The sequence below is a fragment of the Ailuropoda melanoleuca genome, chromosome 13 (assembly GCF_002007445.2).
Source record: "Ailuropoda melanoleuca isolate Jingjing chromosome 13, ASM200744v2, whole genome shotgun sequence".
Classification (NCBI taxonomy): domain Eukaryota; kingdom Metazoa; phylum Chordata; class Mammalia; order Carnivora; family Ursidae; genus Ailuropoda; species Ailuropoda melanoleuca.
This window is the reverse complement of record NC_048230.1, coordinates 75650396-75670910: the sequence shown is the minus strand read 5'-3', so window position 1 is coordinate 75670910 and position 20515 is coordinate 75650396. Positions and strand designations below refer to the sequence as shown.

General features: G+C 47.1%; 1 protein-coding gene across 2 annotated transcripts in view; it reads left to right on the top strand.

The window, feature by feature from the left end:
- SLC23A2 (solute carrier family 23 member 2) overlaps window positions 1-20515 on the top strand; it is a 108151-nt gene that overhangs the window by 42592 nt on the left and 45044 nt on the right. For both annotated transcript variants that reach the window (XM_019805504.2, XM_034641727.1), the window contains exons 3-5: window positions 7928-8026; window positions 14200-14316; window positions 16311-16468. In XM_019805504.2, coding sequence (XP_019661063.1) covers window positions 7928-8026; window positions 14200-14316; window positions 16311-16468 — 374 coding nt within the window. The remainder of the gene's footprint in view (window positions 1-7927; window positions 8027-14199; window positions 14317-16310; window positions 16469-20515) is intronic.

Below are 20515 nucleotides of genomic sequence, written 5' to 3'. Positions count from 1 at the left end.
GCTTGCTTTGTGCTCCAAGCTTTGCCAGATGTGATGGGAGGACAACAGGCCACCCAGGTTTCCCTTCCCCACCCGATCAAGCCCCCCACCATCAGCGCCATCCCTGTGGCCACTGCGTTCTTTGGTCCGTAAGTCAACCTGGGTCTTTGGTCTCCCTGCTTCCCGGCCATGTTCCTATCCAAGCCCTGTCTGGCATTCCTGCCTGTGTCTTTTGCATTCCTAGACTAATTAAGATTTCTTTTTCTTGTAGGCTTTTACACCTCCTGAACCCCTTACGTCTAAATTCTCCGTTCACTCCTAACCTGTGTTTACCTAAGCTAGGTAGGCAGGGTCCCTGACTTCAACAGTTAGAGGTAAGGATTTCTTTACCATAATCTAAGTCCGTAATTCTGGTGGAGAGAAAGCTCATTTCTTATTAGAATTTGATACGGTACCTGAAGAGGAAGATAGGCTGTGGGCAGTCACGTGGCCCTAATTACCCGGTGTTTATTTCCCCTACCCCTTTTAATTTTATGGGTTCTAAGCATCCACGTTTCTCCCCGGGCTTCGTGGTACAAATGTGGTATTGGAATAAAATGGGAGTAGCAAGAAAACCAATGTGTTCTTTTCCTTGATGTTTCTTATAGTTCACTTAGGTTTTTTTTCTGTCAGTTTCATTATCTGTGTAACTTCTTTATTTACAAGAAAAATATGTTCACTGTGGGAAATTTAGAGACTATGGAACGATGTAATGAGGGGAAAAACAAATCATTCAGAATCCCATCAGCCAGAAAAACAGTATGCTATTTTGGTATATTTCTTTCTAGAGATTTGAAACAAAAATTTGGTAGTTCTTTTATAAAATTCTGATACACACACACACACACACACACACACACACACACACACGCTGCTTTATGAAGCCTTTTAGCTTCATATTCTAGCCTGGCATATTGATGCCATTGAACGCATAATTTGTAATTGTGACATAATAGCAAATTGTGGATCTTTTGCACTTTCATTGGGATCTTGGATTGTTTCTCAGTGTTTGCCAGACTAGATGTTAGCCATTAATGTATGTTAACCTTATTGCAAAGCGTACTAGTTTTGAATTTTAATGAGGGGGAATACGTTTTTTCCTGTGTTCCTTGGCCGTTCATTCTTTNACCGATCCTCCTAGTTCTTATGTTCCATAGATGAGAGAAATCATATGATAATTGTCTTTCTCTGCTTGACTTATTTCACTTAGCATTATCTCCTCCAGTGCCGTCCATGTTGCAGCAAATGTTGAGAATTCGTTCTTTCTGATAGCTGAGTAATATTCCATTGTATATATGGACCACAGCTTCTTAATCCAGTCATCTGTTGAAGGGCATCTCGGCTCCTTCCACGATTTAGCTATTGTGGACAATGCAGCTATGAACATTGGGGTGCATATGGCCCTTGTCTTCACTACGTCTGTATCTTTGGGGTAAACACCCAGTAGTGCAATGGCTGGGTCATAGGGTAGCTCAATTTTTAACTTTTTAAGGGACCTCCACACTGTTTTCCAGAGTTTGGCCGTTCATTCTTTGCGAATGTCTGTCTTCCCTACCCCCACCCCTTTACCTATGTTGAGCTGGTAATGGTCGGAAATGGTCAGAAATGCCACAGACCTATTAGAAGTTACAGTTGCAGGGAAAATCCCTGATCAGGTAGCAGTTTGAGGGGGTGGAGGGAGAACCGGCAGCACTTCAGCCGGAGCTGTGCCTGTCACTATGGATAGCCACAGCCTCCTTGCCTGTATCTGGGATGTTTGAGACATAAACGAGATCGTGCGTATCAACATCAGATCACGTACACGGTAGGCAGTGAATAAATGTTTGCTTCACTTTACCTCCTGCGTCTCCACTATGTGCCTTAAACCAGAGATCAGCCAATGGGCAGCAGGGGATCTGAAAGGATACCAGTGCCAGTATTGGCGTGAATCTGTGCCCGGCAAACATTAGCCATCCCCGTCACCATCATCATGGCATGTGTGGGAGGAGGAGCGCAGAAGGTTTTCTTTGTGGGCCACCGACAGGCGCATCAGCCGTCCCAGTGCTTCGGGGTCGGGGCTGGAACCGGGGGGAGGTGAGGCACCTCTGGCTCCTCTCGAAGGGCAAGTCATGCTGGGGGGCAGGGGGAACATCCCTGGAACTCCCAGGGTACTCTGGCTGCTGCGTCCCCAGGTGCGCTCTGGAGAGGGCTGAGGGAGTGAAGAGGCTGCCCTAAGAAGCCCTGGCAGGGCAGTGCAAGTGAAGGAGGCTGCGCTAGTGGTTGTTGAAGAGAGTCATGGGGGCTGCCATATTTGAGGAAGCGATGGAGACAGGGTTAGGGACTTTGCTGCCTCAGACAACTTCAGGGTTGCTAGTGTTCTTTTTTTTTTTTTTTTTTAAGATTTTATTTATTTATGCGACAGAGATAGAGACAGCCAGCGAGAGAGGGAACACAAGCAGGGGGAGTGGGAGAGGAAGAAGCAGGCTCCTAGCGGAGAAGCCTGATGTGGGGCTCGATCCCATAACGCGGGGATCACGCCCTGAGCCGAAGGCAGACGCTTAACTGCTGTGCCACCCAGGCGCCCCAGGGTTGCTAGTGTTCTATCAGCTGTATATTTTGGAGTATCATAATGTAAGATCGACAAGCTCTGGGGGTTTAGCATATGTTGTCTAATACTCACTTTATTTTTCATGGTAATTTTCAAATTTCAAATAATGAAAGTAGTTGGGAGATTTTTATGTTCTTGTAAAAAGGGTTTGGGTTAAAGGCTGAGAAACACTAATCTTGATACCTCTTTTTATTTATTTTGTTTTTGTTATAGAGAGAGTGCAAGTGCCGCGAGCCAGGGGGTGGGGGCAGAGGCAGAGGGAGTGAGAGAGAAAATACCAACAGGTTCCATGCCCAGTGTGGAGCCTGATGTGGAGCTTGATCCCTTGACTCTGAGATCATGACCCCAGCCAAAATCAGAAGCCAGAAGCCTAACTGATTGAGCCACACGGGCTCCCCGATACCTTCTTTAAACACATTTTAGTTGTAGATATGGGTACTAGTGGAAATAATCACGTTGTGCGTGTAGGAGGGTAAGAATGGTGCTACCTTGTTATTGAAAGAATAGAAAAGTAATTTGGGCTCCTTCATTTGTACTTTGAAAGTGAGTAAGTAGAAAATGGCTCACTTAGCTACTGGACACGGGATAGTGGTGGGTGCTTTATACCACACCCCAAATAGGTGATAGGTTGAGTTCTGAACCTCTGGTGAGAGGCACAAGGTTTCCCAGGTCCCTGTACCCTTCAACTTGCAGGTGTCCGCAGCTGCCATTCACTGTAACTTCTGTGTGAGTAACACAGGCTCGTTCGCTGTCGGTTTAAATGGACATTGCTGTGATACTGACCCTCCGCGTGACATGGCTTCGTTACTGCGCCTCTCTCCTGCTTCCCATGTATTTGGCCATCTCTGGATTACTGCTTAGAAACAAGTACGTTAGCATTACTGTCTTTGTTTACTAGAAATAAAACACTTGAGTAAGAAAGACATGTTACGGAGCACTAAACACACTCTCCCACACAGAGACCATACTAGCCTTGCATATATGAAATAAGCCATTAGCTGGGCAAATGTAGGCAGAGAAAACCTGCTTGCTTCACAGCTGATGGATTATACAATATTGGTTTAGCAGAAAAATGTAAAGCCATCAAGTCTGGTTTCAAATAGTTTTGGGGGGCGGAGAAAGGACATCTTGTTCCCCAAAATAATCTTTTTTTTTTTTTTAATAAAACCTAGATCAGTTTCCGAAGATGAAAGATGCCAAGATCCCGTTGTTAGTGGCCATGCTATTAATAACACAAAAGAAAACCTGTCTTATTACATTTAAGAAGCTTTCCAACTCGTGTTTTATTTCCCAGTTGAAATAATATTTAGAGGTTCAAAAATGTGAAGCTTTGATAGTATCAGGAACGTTTTTTTTATCCTTTTCTCTTAAAAAAAAAAAAAGTCTGTGCCTTTCCTGAAGAACAGATTTTAACATTTGATTTTTTAAAATTTCGCATTAAAAAAACCCCTAGATCATCAGAATAGCTAACTTAATAAACCAAAGGAAACATATTAGTAAAACAAACCAGTGTTTTATTTTTTCAGTCGTGTTTGGTCATTTCCTGCACATGCAGTAGAGGCAGTGGGTCAGAAGGGCGCCCTAGTGGGCGTCCCCACCTCCTGTCGCCTTCGCTTCTCTCTGGTGCCAGATCCCCCTCTTCCTTCAGTAGAAACTTGGTTCATCTGCCCCTTGCTCCAGAACCTCCTACTTTCCAGGACACGGTGGAGCAGGACATGTTCTCCCCTTGGGGACGACGGTGGCATGGGTGGAGGGCAGCAGTGCAGCTCTGGAACAGGGGGCTGATGGGGATGGAAGGTGGGCTCCAAGCTCCCCAGGGATGGCTTGACCTGTGGAAATATGTTAGAGATCGTGGTTAGGTGATTTAGACCAGTCATCTTTATAGTTAAATTAACGTCCTACACTAGCCTGGGAAAGTAAGGGTCCTCTGTGATTTCTAGGAATCAGACACCTTTTGGATTGGCTTACAAACACTGCTCTTGTACCACTTTGTTTCCCTGCCCCTCCCTGCACCAGTCTGTTTGGGGCTGGGACCCACATCCAGCCAGGGCCCAGGCGATTGAACTGGACAGCAGCCTGGATGCTTTCCCCTGCCCCAACATTCAGTGCAGGGCTAGTGTGTTGCCCAATGGACTGCAGTGCTGTCTGCCAGGGGCCCACCCCAAGCAGCTGCTATGTGTGCTCCCATCCAGACAGTCTCCAGGGGACTTAGGGCCACATCCCTGCTCTCTCCTGAACCACACTACCTTTCCCAGAGCACTGTTCCTACCTTGGCCCAGGCCACTGTCTCTAGTGCCCGGCAGCAGCCGCATAAAGGTCTGCCTGTCTCTGTTCCTGGCGCCATGCCCTGTACCACACCTTGCCCTTTCACTCCCACTGCTGGCAGAGCGGCCATCCACAGAGCGCATCCGATGTGGCCCACCTGTGCTTGCCACTGCTTTGTGGCTGCCTGCTGGGGGCCCTGTGTCCAGTCAGAATCCCTGAGCCTGGCACCCACTCCAGGTGGCGCTCTTTGTGGGGACGGGGCAGGACTGCATCTTCATGGCCTGGACATAGCCGGTGCTCAAACAGTTCCTTGAATGAATGAGTGAGCCTTTGCCTGTGCTGGGCAGCATTTGCATCTTATGGAACTTATCTCATTGTGAGTGTGTGTGTGGAGTAAGTCCGAAAAGGCGTGGGAATTGATAAATCCTGCCAAAATCTCCTGCTTGGTGCCAGTATATGAATTCAAAAAAACCATTGAAGTGAAATTCACACAAATGGTTAATAAAATTAACCATTTTAAAGTGAACAATTCAATGACATTACACACATTCACAGTGGTGTGCAACCATCACCACTGCCTAGTTCCAAACCTTGTCATCAGCCTGAAGGAAGCCCCGTCCCAGTGGAGCAGCAGTCTTTCCCCTGGGCGGCTGGCCATGAGTGCAGATGAAGGGGGTTTTAGCCAGGATAGGACTCTGAATCAGATCTGGGTTTCTTTGATGACTTAGTAACTGAGCGTTGTTGTTGTAAGAGAGTTCATCCTGAGTGTGTGTACGTCTTGGCGTCTCCGTGGGCTGAGCACTGCTGTGATAGGACTTGGAGCGTGGCTCTGATAGTAAGTTAGAGTTTCCTGTTTTGGACTTGAACTTGGCTGGGAAGGTATATCTTGCTGGCCTCTCGTTTTACGGGCAAACAAATGTCCCAAACCCAGGGAGCTTGTGTAAAAAGTTGTCTCGTGACTTAATAGGTAGTTCTAGAAATAAATCTTTATTTGAAGTGCCATAAGAAAACGGTGCCCTGTAAAAATTATGTACTAGTTAGTGCAGATCTCTGGCATTCTTTAAAGTAGCCTCACACTTGGGTTATTAATCTGTATAAGAAGTTTAATTTTTCACTGCCTAATTTCTTCAACTATTAAGAAAGGATTGAAATGTCTTTGGACCCCCTCAATCTAAGCTGTGCTGCTTATTAGATCTTTAGTGTTTGTAATTTCTTCCCCATTGTAAAAAATAGTTGTCCTCATTGTAGGAAATTCCAAAATGTATAAAGGGAAAAAGGTGAAAACGGCCCCACTGATGAAAGACAACCACGGTTAATATTTTGGTGGACATCTTTTTTATTGTTCACTTAAAAAAGCAGCATACAAATAACACACAAATACATGCTGATTATTAAAGACCCAAATGTTAAAGGAGGATTGGGAGTAAAAAATGAAAGGTGGGCCCATTATTACTCCTTGTCCCTAGGGCTGCCTTCCTGTTGTCGGTTTGGGGCCTTTCTGCATTCTTTCTTCTCAAGTGTTCAAGACAGGGAGGTTATTAAGATTTTTTTTTTTAAAGATTTTATTGATTTATTTGACAGAGATAGAGACAGTCAGTGAGAGAGGGAACACAAGCAGGGGGAGTGGGAGAGGAAGAAGCAGGCTCTCAGCAGAGGAGCCTGACGTGGGGCTCGATCCCGGAATGCCGGGATCACGCCCTGAGCCGAAGGCAGACGCTTAACCGCTGTGCCACCCAGGCGCCCCATTAAGATTTTTTTTTAAGCATAATTAGGATAAGTCTAGGCTTACTGTTCTGTGACTTTTTAAGAAACATTATCTTTTGGGAGTTCTTTCCTCATCAATACATTAGCTTATTGTTTTCTTTTTTAATGGCTTTTTAGTTCTTTTTAATAGCATTATTTTTGAAATGGGTATCTCATACCTCACAATGTTCATCTTTATTTTCCCCCCATTGGTTGTAATGTCTTTTTTTTTTTTTTTTGATGGATACTTAGGTTGTTTCCAAGGATTCAGCATTTTAAATATCAGTCATCTGTCTTGAATGCACACAGCATTTGCGTGGATATTTCTGGAGGATAAGTTTCTATGGGTGCAGTTGCTGGATGCAAGAAAATGCCTGTTTTGTTCCAATGCTAAATTACCCTCCAGAAAAAGCCAGTCCACCAAAAATGTAATCTCTCTGATAACTCAGAGTAGCTTTCTCCTCATACCCTGGTCGACAGATTTATCTTTTAAATATCCCCCTAATTCATGTTAAAAAATGAAAATTTTTAAAAAATTTCATTTCTGTAATTTTAAATGAGGTTGGACAGAGAAAGAGACAGCCAGTGAGAGAGGGAACACAAGCAGGGGGAATGGGAGAGGAAGAAGCAGGCTCATAGCGGAGGAGCCTGATGTGGGGCTCCATCCCAGAACGCTGGGATCACGCCCTGAGCCAAAGGCAGACACTTCAAGGACTGCGCTACCCAGGCGCCCCCCAGAAACTAGATTTTGTCAGCATGAACAGCCCCTACACCCGTCCAGTGCCACATGTTACCGCCTGCCTGCGCCTGGGCCGGCAAGCTAGTTTGCATAGTAACCATTGGGGGGGGGGCGTCAGCACGTTAGGTGAGCCGCAGCGCGCAAGTTGCTTCTCCTGGGGACGCCACGCAGAATCGTCATCATGTGGTGACTTGGGAAGGGGTCTTGACCAAGGCAGCTCAGGATGCTTCCCACCGCCCAGAGCCAGCGGCTCGGGCGCCCAGCCACGCCTCCCTCGGCCTGGGAGGGCGCTGTGGGCCCCGCTCCCCGGGCTTTCTGTGGGTGCTCCATTTCCGGCCTCCCCCCTGTGGGGCCCGCGGTGCCTTTCTCTCCCCCGTCAGAAACACGCGGTCACTGATGCAGCGCACACTTGCCCGGAGTTTTCTTTAAGAGAACTCGAAACTTGGCTGATTTGGTAGGCAAAACCCACACAGCCCGGGTCTGTCAGGAAAATTACAAAAGGCTCTGGGGGTCTGTTTCCACACAGCGCAGCGGCGTGCGGTGAAACGGCCCGTAAATGAAGTGTGTCTCTGCAGGTGGTGATAAATGGAGGCGCCACGTCCAGCGGTGAACAGGACAACGAAGACACGGAGCTCATGGCAATCTACACGACGGAAAACGGCATCGCAGAAAAGGTAGCCCCTTGCCCCAGCCTCCTCCCTGCGTCTTAGGGCCCGTACAGGGCGTGACTGTCCTTCCTGGGAGCTCGTCTCTACCCTCCCGAGTGGGTTGTGCTCTTCACGATGGGAATAGAAGGGATGAGGAGGAGTGGAAGTGACTTAGTTGTCTTGATGGCAGTTAAGGGGAGACCCATATAGAAGTCCTTATTTTCAAAGGCCTCAGCCAGGATGCTGAGGGAGGTGGTTCAGAGTGTGAGTCTGGACTCAGGTCTGGCTGCTCGTGTGACCCAGATCCTGTAAGCTCCCTGGGGATCAGGTGCCTCCTTTCCAAAATGGGAATGCAAATGTCAGCATCTGTTCAGTTTGTTAGGATTAAATGGAATGGTCACGGAGGTAGTTATTAGTGTTGTTCCTGGTGCATACTCCGTTGGCGGGAAACGAGAATAAGAGAAGCCAGTAGATGGCTTATGTAGACTGTGACAGTGAACAGAGTGATGGAAATCACATGCTGAGGCAGGGAGAATCTTTNAGGGGGAATCTTTTTTTTTTTTTTTTTTGCCTCATCCCATCTCCTTGAGGTCTGTCCATGTGACCCTATTCACAGAGGCCCGGAAAGGCCTGCCCAAAGAGGATTCAGATTGTCTTGATTTCTTTTTTTACTTTGGGTCGGTCACTATGCTTAATACATGGAAAGTTTGGCAATAAGATATTTCCAGATTACATGGAAGCTCTAAGACTTCTTAATTTCATTTGAGGTTTACTTCGTAGGCTTTTTTTTTTTTTTTTTTTAAGAGAGAGAGGAGGGCGGGGCAGAGGGAGGGGAGAGAGAGAATCTTAGGCTCTATGCCCAGTGAGGAGCCCTCCTCGGGGCTTGATCCCACGACCCTGAGATCATGACCTGAGCTGAAATCAAGAGTCAGATGTGTAAAAGGCTGAATCACCCAGGCCACCCCAGTTTGGTAGACTTTAAAAGCACATTTTATTTTCACTGTGAAAATTTACTAATTTAATCAGTTTCTATACTGAAGCATTATATTCTAGAACATCTGTATTGTACTTTTTTAAGGTAAGCTCTGCACTTACTGTGGGGCTTGAACTCACCACCCTGAGATCAAGAGGTGCATGCTCTACTGACTGAGCCAGCCAGGTGCCCCTGGGTTATACTTTAGGTAGTGTACGCTTAATATTCTAGATAATGTTCACTTAATATTCTAGAAACAGACCACTAGAAAGTTGATAACATGCATATAGTACCCAGCTGGGCTATTAGCACTAGAAGTTTACAGTGAAATCACTGTAATAATAAAGAACAAGGAGATTATATTGAAATTCTGGACTAATCAAATTTTTGTGTCTGTGTGGTTTCTTTTTTCCATTTTTGGCTATCTTGAGCAATATTGCTTTTTGGTCAAGCTATTATAAATTTTATGGAGGCTAATTAGATTCCTGCTGAGATGTTAAAATTCCTCTGGTCTTGAATTCTGAGGTGCTCCTCAGAGTGCAGGAATTCAGGTAGCCACTGTTGACTGATGCCTACGCCCGCAGCTGAGACACAGCCCACAGAGCAGGATCTGAGCCAGGAGCCACCACCTGGCCTGCTTGGGTCTCAGCGTCCAAGGGGTACATCTTGTAGCAGAGTGCTTCTGAATTCACAGGCTTGTCAGGCTGTATCCAGTTTTCGTGTACTGGGCCCTTAATCAGAGTCACCAGAATTTCCCGGGTATAGGCTGTCATGATTTTGGATTTCCTCCTCCATTATCCAGGAAATGATGGTCATCTTTTGAAATGAACAGTGAAGAGCATTAACACTCAGGGCTTTTTTAACATCTCTAGCAGTACCTTTGACTAATGCTAGTGAACTGTTGGCAGGAAAAATGTCTAGCTCATTTGTGCTAGACATTTATTTACCTGTTTGAAAATCTTTTTTCACTGTCTAAACTGATACATTGGTATTTCCTTGAATACTAGTGAGATAGGATACCTTCCTGTTTCACTGGCTGCTTTTCTTATTTTATGAAATGACAGGTTTCAGGAGAAGAGCTACCATGTATTAAAGGGTGCTAATGGTCCAGACCGTGGGCTCTATGATTCAAGCAACGGGTCACATTTAGCCCTCACCACAGCCCAATTAGAGAGGCGCTGCCGCTATCCCTGTTTTAGAGAAAAAGAAGATGAAATTTAGGTCCTCTGCTGTCTTGAATTCATGCAAAGAACACTTCAGAGGATGCTGCCCTTTGGGTCTTGCTTTTTTGAGGGCATGGAAAGGCTGTCTCTGAACACTTGGCCATGAATTAACACTGGGACCTTGCAGGAGAGACAGGAGGAATGGGGGCCAGAGAGATCACCCCATGTGTTCTCTGTGTTCATGTTTGTTTTCCTAATTATAGTGAGCCATTAGTTGTCATATGTTCACTTACTTTATGCAGAACTTGACTTCTGGTGTCTCTTAATACTCTTGAGCTCCTTATGGTAAATGCTGGTTAATACGGTGTTAGCTACAAAATACCCATCTTGGAATGTGCTCAAAGGGATTTATTCCTGAAACGACCAGAAGGATAATGCCTTGAGTCACGAACCATGCATGAATCGGTAAAATAGCGTTGGGACCCATGCCCAGTACTTCCGAACTTGACCTCGGTATTACTGGGATTCTTCTATGAGGGATGTTGAAGGAATTGAACTTTGTTTATAGTGAGGGTATTTGGAACAAGAATGAAGTAACTACAAGTAAACGGTTTAGATGTTCCCATTGAAATATCAGCATTTTGTTGTTTTACAGATTACCCACAAAATGTGTTTATAGGAGCATATGAAGTGGTTGCAGTGGTATGGGGCAAATCACTATTAACCACAATTTCAGAAAGTCAGTTCTTTCTGGTAATTTCGAAAAAGCAACCCTGTTCTTTCTGGGAGGCCGTGTAGCATGGGGCAAATGCAGCCTTTGTGAACAGCCTGTCTGTTCAACTCCTGGGTGACTTGCTCAGCCCCTTAGAGTCTCTACCTCATCTGTAAAACAGGATTATCACAACACGTCTTTGCGCGGAGGACAGGAGAATGTAAAATAGCACAAGGTTTTTAGGAAGCAGAGATTGCCAAAATGTGAAAATAGTCAAAAGTGAACTAGTTATAATGTGTACCCACTTGAATATCCCACCTGACTTGGCACTGGGGTCTTTCGCTGCCCATTTTTCAACAGCTGTGTGGTTGCAACTGTCACCAAGTTTGCTAAATAGAAGATAAACTTATTTTCATAATGTTGAGATTTACTTTTAAAGTTAAAGACCTTTTTAAACTTGGGATCCTTGTGGATTCTCTTTAAAATTAAGGTACCAGCAGTTCTTGAAAAAGGAAGTTCCCCTGGAATAGATTAGACAAGAATACAGCGTTGGTAATTTTTGAAGCTGGAGAGAGAGATGGGGTGGGCATTCCATATTTCCACCTTGGTCTATGTTTGGAAAATTGTGTAGTAGATAAGATAAGAGAATAATTGAGCCATACCTTGTTGCTATTCTTTGATTCTCTGGTATCGATTGTGGTTGTGAAGAAATCGGACCAGTCTTGTTTTCTTTTTATCAGCATCTTGATCTTTTTCCTGTATTTTGGATTCTTTATTTATCTTTGATATTCAGTAACTTTACTATGTTTTGATGTTGAATGTTCTGGGTCACTGTTTTCTGACACTTGGAGTATTTAGCATTAAAGAGCCTTTTACTTTAGGAAAGCTGTCTTGAATTCTGTCTTTATTTTTTGTTTCAGTCTGTTCTTCCAGTTTTCTTATTTGAGGGCTCTAAGGAGACCTATTTTGGATCTCCTTTGCCTGCCTTCTCTAACTATCATTTCTTTCTAATCTTTTTTTTTTTTCTCTTACGTTTGATTTCTTTTTTTCCCCCCACTTCCAGCCTGTGACCCTTACTCTGTTACTCATGTCTGTTTTCTCTTGTGCTCTTACCACTTCCACTTTTTAGTCCTTTTTTTTTTTTTTAAATTCTGTCCAAATTCTGTCAACATGTTTTATTTCCCTTTGTTCTTAAATTTCTGTTTTAAGGTCTTTCTTAATACAGTTGATTATTTTATTGAGTTTCAAAATATCTGAGTCTGAGCAAAATTGGTGGTATCATGGCTGCCTTCCAAAATATCTAGTTTTTCATTAATTCACTGAGTACTTGATGGGTGTTTCTGATTTGCAAACATATCCTTTAGTTCTTGGAAATTTTTTTATTTCTTGTATTAGTTCCTATATCATGTTTTCCTTGTTCTAGTCTGACTTTTAAAAGCTTATTAATTCTTCTTCTTTTTTTTTTTTTTTAAGATTCATTTATTTGAGGGAGAGAGTGTGTGAGTAGGTGGGGCAGGACGGGGAGGGAGAAAGAATGTCAAGCAGATTCGGTGCTGAGTGCGAAGCCCAATGCAGGGCAGATCCCATGACCCATGAGATCATGACCTGATCTGAAACCAAGAGTCGGACTCTCAACTGACTGAGTCACCCAGGTGCCCCTAGACACACTCTTAAGAGCAGGATAGTCCATGGGACACCTGGGTGGCTCAGTCAGTTTAGCATCTGACTCTTGGTTTTGGCTCAGGTCATGATCTTAGGCCTGCGTCGGGCTCCACTCCACACTCAGCATGGAGTCTGCTTGTCCCTCTCCCTCCTCCCTGCCCGCTCACTCTCTCCCTCTCTCTCTCAAACAAATAAAAAAATCTTAAAAAAAAACAAAACAGGCTACTCCAAGAATTCACAGGTTATCTCCCAATTGCCAGGCAAGGACAAGGACCGAGCCATTTTTTGAAATGGGGGGGGGCTTGGACAACCCAGCCTGCTGGGTTAATCCTTTCCTGCACATTAGGACATACCACACTTTTCACACGCATGTACTTTCTCTCCCATCCCTACCAACAAAATTTTAAAAGGCATACGCAGTTCATTATAACTCATTCAGGAATGCAGATCTGCCAATATCCGTTGTTTGGAGTGGAAGAAAAAGTTCTTCGAAAGGTCACCCTCAGTTCTCGTTTGGATTAGCTCAAATGTCAACTTACATCAGACATTTATTTACCTTTAGGCTTTAAAAGGTGAGGCTGAATTGCGCCACTTCTATGCAAGGGTATTTGGCCCCCAAATCCCTGTCTACCTCTGCACAGGAAATCGATTGACAGGGAGTCTCTCTTTCTGTGGACCGTATCTATGGACAACAGGAAGCAAGTAGGGCTGGATATAGTCGGAAGGTCATTATCCTTTTTTGTGGAACATCTTTTACTGTGTTTCCTGTTGGGCACTTCTTTAAATTACAAGAGACTTAGACTCCAAGATGGGCATTTTTTTTTTTTAAAGAAATTGTTCATAGAGTTTTAGAACCCAGAGCAGTTTTGACGGTATGTGGGAGAATTTAAGGTTACTTCGAGTTTTCTGTTTAGCTGAGAAATAGTGCAGACATTGGCTGTGAAAACATCTAGACTATAACCCAAAGTGTCCAGTCTTGGTGAAGATTTTGGCTCAATAAGCATGCAACACTTAATATTTTTAAAAGTCTGTAGTAATGGGGGTGGGGGGAAGAGAAGGGAAGAAAAAAAAAACACTGTTCCCTAAACTATAAATACATCTTTAGTCTGTTTTTAAACAAAATTGGAATCCCCATATCTTTGTCCTTTTGAATTTTGCTCTTTTCACTCACCATGTGTTTGAGCAGCAGTGTTTGTGTAGGACTTTTTTTTTTTTTNGAGTTTTTTTTTTTTTTTTTTTTTTTTTTTTTAAATACAGAGCTCTTTTTCCTTGCAGGGATGGGTTAGAGTAGAAGAGACAAATTAGTGCTCTTTGTTTAAAAGTGATTAGCATTTTATAACGTTTTTTCCTTTGGGGCACCACTCGAGGACTGCTCATGCAAAGGTATCACTTTGTGGGACCAACCTGGGAGCACGTAGGGGGTCCCCAGGCTGCGGGGGGGAAACTGAGCAAGCCGGGTGCTCTTGGGGAGGGGTCAGTGACAAGGGATGCTGAGCCCCCAAACTCTGAGGACAGATTGTCTCACTGATTGTGTTGAGCATTGCATCAAAGGCAGCCAGGGCTTATTTTTACAAGCAAGTGGCCACCACTATATAAAGTTGTTTTTCAGTAACAGTGGCCTGTACTGAGCTGAGTTTGTTATTGGTCCTTGCTTTTATGAAACAATTCCTTTTCTCCCTGTCGCTCACAGAGCTCTCTCGCCGAAACCTTGGATAGCACTGGCAGTCTAGACCCCCAGAGATCGGACATGATTTATACCATAGAAGATGTCCCCCCCTGGTACCTGTGCATATTTCTGGGGTTACAGGTAAGATGGGTCCCTTAGGATGTAACCACCAGCAGATGTTTCGACTTGTCTGTCTGGATTCTTTAAAAATTCAATTTTGATTTTTATTTATGGATAGCTGTATTATAAATGACTCTTTTAAGAATGATGACTGGGACTAGTTAGCATCCGTTTCATAGTAGTGAAAGGAAGAAAAGCACAGGAGGAAGAGGTTGACCGGGGCCTGAAGGAGGGAAAAGGCTCAAGGAATGAGTGAGATGAGTGGTGTGGCAGGAAGGAGGAAGGACTGTAGAGATACAGGAAGAGGGGAGAACGCAGTGGGGAGGGAAGAGAAGTTTTGATCTTCATTTCTAGGCAGGCGGTCCAGTCGTGGTCAGTGCTGCCATGAAACACGGGTGACACTAAGAAGTGTCCTGTTGGCCAGGACGTACGTGGGAGGTTTCGGTGTCCTCTGTACAGGAAGGGGACGGTGCTGCAGATGGCCGTGGGAGCACAGGGGGAAAGCCACCCGACTGGGGCGGAGGGGGGACCAGGCAGGAGGTGACACAGGCTGACGCAGGGCCTTTACGTCTTGGGTATTTTCCTCCCCTCTGTCAGTACCCTTTTCCCACTTAGGGGTTGGAGGGGGGCCTTTGGAGAAGGGCGCAAGTTGGCAGGCCCTGTCCTCCTGGCCTGTGTCTGCCTTGGTTGTTTACGCCCGGACTCTGTTCTGAGATTTGATTTTCCTTTCTTCCTTTCTCAAGTTGGAATGGGCTGTTCAGCCTGAGGTATTTCAGATGCTGAGAAAATTGGTCCCATTGCCCAGGCAGGAGTAGTCACTTGGAGGTGAGGTTGTATCTGCCGACACTGGAGGCTTTGGTCTGGTTCCCCATACCCCTGTCCCCACCTGCCCTCACCTCCCACACAGGCATCAAAGCACTCGGTCACCTGGACTGAAAGGTGTCTAATAAAGGAGGAGTCACAGCCAAAGGAGCTTCGTGGTCTTTGGCTTGGGCTGAGTATCCTGAATCAGGTTCAGGAGTCTCCACTTTCGGAAACGTTTATATTACAGCTGTCTCTACAAGTATTCCCTGGTCAGATAGGGTGAGGAAACCCTGCATGTGTCATGCCTTTCTTGACGATCTGCAGTGCTTAAGCTTGTGAGCAGCTCTGCGAAGTCCTGGACGGGAACGTTCTGTTCCCCGCCTGGAAAGGCCTAATAGTGTTGTATAGTGGAGTGTCGGGCTGTAGGCAGCCCATTTTGGCAAACATGAGCAGACATGGGAAACTAGGGAAGGGAAGTAGGAAGTTTGCAGAACAGAAGTGGGACCTGAACAGACAGGCTTCTGGGAGGAAGGGATGTGAGTGAGGAGTATCAGGAATGTCCCACCAGGGGCTGAAAGAGTGGGGGCTGGGCCCCAAAGGAGGAGTGGGGGATGGGCACTTTCTGGAGGGTTCCCACAGCTACCACACACCCAAAACCCTTCCTGATGGTAGTCAAACAATGTCAGACCTTAAAAAAAGATGGGAAACACCCTGTGCATTGAAGCTTATGTAACTTTAATCCATAGACCAGAGAGAATTAAAAATAAATAAAGCAGACTGATTTTCTCAAGAATACAGATGTAGAATGCCACATAAAATATTGGCAAATCACATCCCAGAAGAAAAACCTAGCATGACTAACGAGGGCTTGTTTCAAGAACGGTCCCATGCAGTGCAATTCATGTCAACAGATTAGAGGAAAAGGATCTCTGATTTTAGCAATTGATGTTAAAAAAAGCATTTGAACAAAGCAGGTATTCGCAGAGTTATATAAATAAAACCTCACCTGTGCAGGCCTGGCCTCAGGTGAGCCGTAAGACAGGAAGGCGTACCAGAAAGGAGAAACGCTGAAGAAGAAAGAGGATTGGGCACAGGGTAGGCAAGTGTACCCAAGACACCGGAGGTTCTTCCCATGGGCCGTGTTCGGACAGGATCAGACAGAAACACAAGGGAGCCTTCCTGTCCCCCCGACCGCCTCCTGTCGTCCACAGCACTACCTGACGTGTTTCAGTGGCACCATCGCCGTGCCCTTTCTGCTGGCCGACGCTATGTGCGTGGGGTATGACCAGTGGGCCACCAGCCAGCTCATCGGGACCATTTTCTTCTGCGTGGGAATCACAACCTTGCTGCAGACAACGTTTGGATGCAGGTGAGATTGGGGTGCCGAATTGGGATGCTGAAGCCCCCTGAGGCATGGAGCCAGGCCACTCCCCTGGGGCTGCTTGGAAGGACTGGCTGGAGCTGGCAGAGGGGGCGTCCTGGTGGCCTTGGCCCACCCCCATCCCCGTATTTCTTTTCTCCGTGGGGGGCCCCGTCTCTCTCCGGGATATGCAAGCTGGAGACTCAGGCTCACTCTCCGCTCCTTCCAGATCCCCAGTGGGCAGGTCTCATTCTCTCCAGGATCCCCTTCATGCCCCCCTTCCTTTAGTTCAGACATCTCGTGCCTACTTGGTTTCCCTGCCTCCAGGGTGGCTCTGCTCTCCACTCTGTGCCCCCTGGGCCATCTTGCTCACCTCACATCTTCCTCCGTGCTGCCAGGCCGCAGCCCCACGTCCTGTTTAAAATCTGCACCGCCCCCCCCCCAGGCTTCTTCCTTGTTCTCTGTCCCTCCGCCCCTCCTGGGCCCGCCTCTGAGCCCCGCACTCTCGGCCCTGGGCTGAGCTCCTCCCCGAGCCTGCTGTTTCACCCTCCCGTGCTTGTCTCTCTCGTGCTCGTGCTCCCAGCGACCAGTGAAGCCTGCTCATCCTCTGGCTTGCCCCTCCCCCTTGTGAACACCCCTGCCTCCCCAGGGCTTCCGCCCTTGCCTCCTCTGAATCCCCACACGTGCGTCTTGTGTACAGTCTTCGGATGTGGCTCTTAGTCCACTTTGTCCTTTTTTGTTTTCGTGTCTTTCCCAGTGAACTGTGCTCCCCTCACTGGCGCCAGGGCTCTGGCTCGTTCACCTTGCATCCTCAGCCCCCAGCTGGAAGGGGTGTGGAGCTGGCACGCGAGGGAAGAGAACCGTCCTTGCCTGCCTCCTCCTGCAGGCCGCTCATTCCTCTCCTTTCTCCTCTTCCACCCTCATCACAGTATGGCCTCCTCCTTCGCCCCCGCTCTGTCCCCAGCGGAAGGGCAGCAGAGTTCACTTGGGAGTTCTGTCCCCTGTCCCACAGCCTGAGGAGGGCTTTCCTTCCCTGCTGGGGGACCAAGAGGGAGAAGCTACAGAGGGCAGCTTGAGAATCACGGACTGTATTGTGAGGGGCCAGAGTCCCCAGGGACCTCAAGAGGGTTGCCCTTACTTGGGGACAGGAGAAGTATGGGAAGGGCCATGGGCAGTGTTAAGGCAGTGTCCTGGGAAGGGACAGGGCAGCTACCTGGCAGGTCTGCCGATGGATGGAAGGCTGTGGGGGCCGCCCAGCTCTTGGAGTTGTCCAACCCCAGCCCCTGCAGGACTGCCTGCAGCCACCACTCTGAGCACCTCCCTTACCCCAGAGGGACGATTTCCTATCTGTGAGGGGAGGGGTGTCATTGACCTGCGAGGGGGAGGGGATGTGTTCTGGGCATTCCAAGGAGGACTTGAGTTATTTTCTTAGAGCCAGGTAGATAAATTTGTCTGGGAGCATCTTTCAGTCTTTTGATAAAGCATTCGAGGTTCTGTATTTCGTATTTCGAGTCCAGAGTGTATTAAAAAGCTTTTGTTGACTGACTCGGGAGTCTTACCTTGTACACAGGCCACTGGTTCTCTGTGGGGGGCGGAGGGGGAGAATTGTTCTTTTTCTGAACAGCTGACTCATTGGGGAACTCGTAGCAGAAACCATCTGTAAATTGGGCAGTGCTTACAGTTGAGAATTGCTGGTTGATCTGAAGAGTGGAGGGAATGCATATGTCTTTATTGTGTTAAAATATTCAGCGTGCAACTCTGCCCTGGTCTTATGCCAAGGAGGCTAGTCCTGACTGACAGTTGAGCCTGACAGCAGCAGGCACAGTTGCCTGCTGGTGACATAGAAGGGAAGGGTGGGGGCCTTTGGGTGAGGACTCTCAGTTAGGGGAGGGCACCCATTCAGGACCCCATTGCCCATTCTCGGGGCATGAGAGACCCGAACAGAACAGCTTGGTCTGTGCACCCTGAGCGGAGAAGGAACAGGAGAGGGCTTTGAAACACCTGCTGGGATGCCTCGGGGCCCAGCGTGCAGAGCTGCAGTATGTATGTGTGCAGACGTTTGTGCATGCTGTACGAGTGCATGTCATGGCCTTGGGTGGTGTGAGAAGCCGTGGGTCCCATCCTCACTGTGGTGCGGCCATGTGCCTAGCTGTAAATTGGGAGGCGGGTGTCACATCTGCCAGCCGTGTCAGTGAACGTGTGCTGCTGGGGCAGGATGACATGTGTTGAGAGGCTTTGGTGTGATTTTGTCTTGGGATATGGATTTTCTATGGCTGTCACAGTGTGTGGTGGTGTCCATACTCTTAACCTGGGAAAAGAAGAGGAGAAAAGTACTGGCCTGTCCCCACAGATACGCAGCAAGCAGTCTGTGTTTGGCACTGGGTGACTGGACCCAATGGTGGAGCCGTTGAAGTGAGCATGTGCTGTGAAGCACACGGGGCGTCCACCTGCACCTTCGGGGATTTGCTGTGATGTCCCAGGGATTTGAAGGGAGAGTCTCGGGGGAGGTGACATCATATGAGATGGGCCTTGAAGACTCAGCGGGCTCCCCACCCTTCACCCTTTCCACTAGAGCTCTGACTTTTCTAATCCCCGCTCTTTCCCTCGGCCCCAAAGGGCAGGGCTCTCTTCTCCAGTGAAACCACTTCCTATGCCCTTGGCCCATTTCCTGTAGGTTGAGTGAGAGAAGAGCAGAAATCCCAAGAGTGGCCAGATATCCCACTGCCTCCCCTGCACACCCCCTCCTCCAGTATTTCCAGCAGAGCAAGGCGGGTGGTCAGATCTCAGAGTGAGGAGCTGTCCATGCTACTCGGACACCTGGCTCCTACTCAGGATGGGGCGGAGGGTGAGCGTCCCAGCGTCTGTTCCAGAGTCTCCCCAAGGCGACGCTGCCAGAGCTGGCCGCTTTGCCGGTGCTGGCTCAGTTAGAGGGGGATGCATGTGTGAGATATTTAATCGTGTATGGTTGATTTGGCAGTGCGGTGATGTTGCTTTAATGGGTGAACAAACAGTAAAAGTGAAATGTTACTGTTTTAAGGAAAACTAATTTAGGATTGCAACTAATAAAGGTAATTGATGTATTTAACGAAAATCAAATTGTTGGCTATTTTAATGATGAACTGTAATCCCATGGGCAGTCAGAACCTACGGTACTCAGTGTTAAAGCATTAGCTGAAGGCATGTGGCAAATAATGGTTTCTTTTCCCTCACACATGGAGGAGTGCAGCGAGCACAGGAAGTTAGAGGGACCTACTCAGCCCTCTGATCTTGGCCAGAGAACCTCCCCAGCCCTGTTTCCTTTTGTGAAAATGAGAGGCAGCTCTTCTGAAGGTGGCCCGTAGATGACATTTTGCCATTATTGTGCAAATAGATTTTTGCAAGTTTCCTAAAGTCTATCTCAGACGTTGTGGAGTATGAGTCCTAGGAAAGATCTTTAGTTCTGCTGGATGCTAACGTGGACCCTCATTATAGGCTGTGAATCATCATCTTAACAAACTTGTATATTTATTTCCTGATCACGACAGGATCAAAGAAATAGATAAAGCAGTTGGGGCAGCGGGGATGGCCAGGGTGGGACAGTGTGGGGGCAGGGTGTGTGGCTGATGGAGTCGGAAGAGGAGTGTATTCCCAGTGTCCCAGCTGTAAGGATTGTAGGGGGCCTGTGCGTGTGTGTATATGCATGTGCGTGTTTGCAGTTTAGTGCCCATTTCCTTAGGCTTAGAGCCACAGAAGGAAGTTTCATGTTGAACTTTCATGATTTCTAGGATCTATTGTCAGACCACGTAGTGTCTGAGTTCTGTATGTGTGTTTGCATGTTTCCCCCCACGTGCTGAGTACCCAGTTCTCCACTGCACTGGATGCAGTCAGCGCGTGGGACCTAAGGACCAGCTGTGGTCTGTATCTGTGAGGAGCAGGCCCTTTACTTTGAGAAAGCTGGGAGGGCCACAGGTCTAGAGCAGACGACAGAGGAAAGTGTCAACGTCCCTGACTGGTGGGCTTTGACCAGGTCATTCCTCCCGCTCATTTCACACAGGCACCCTGGTGAAGAGTGGTGCG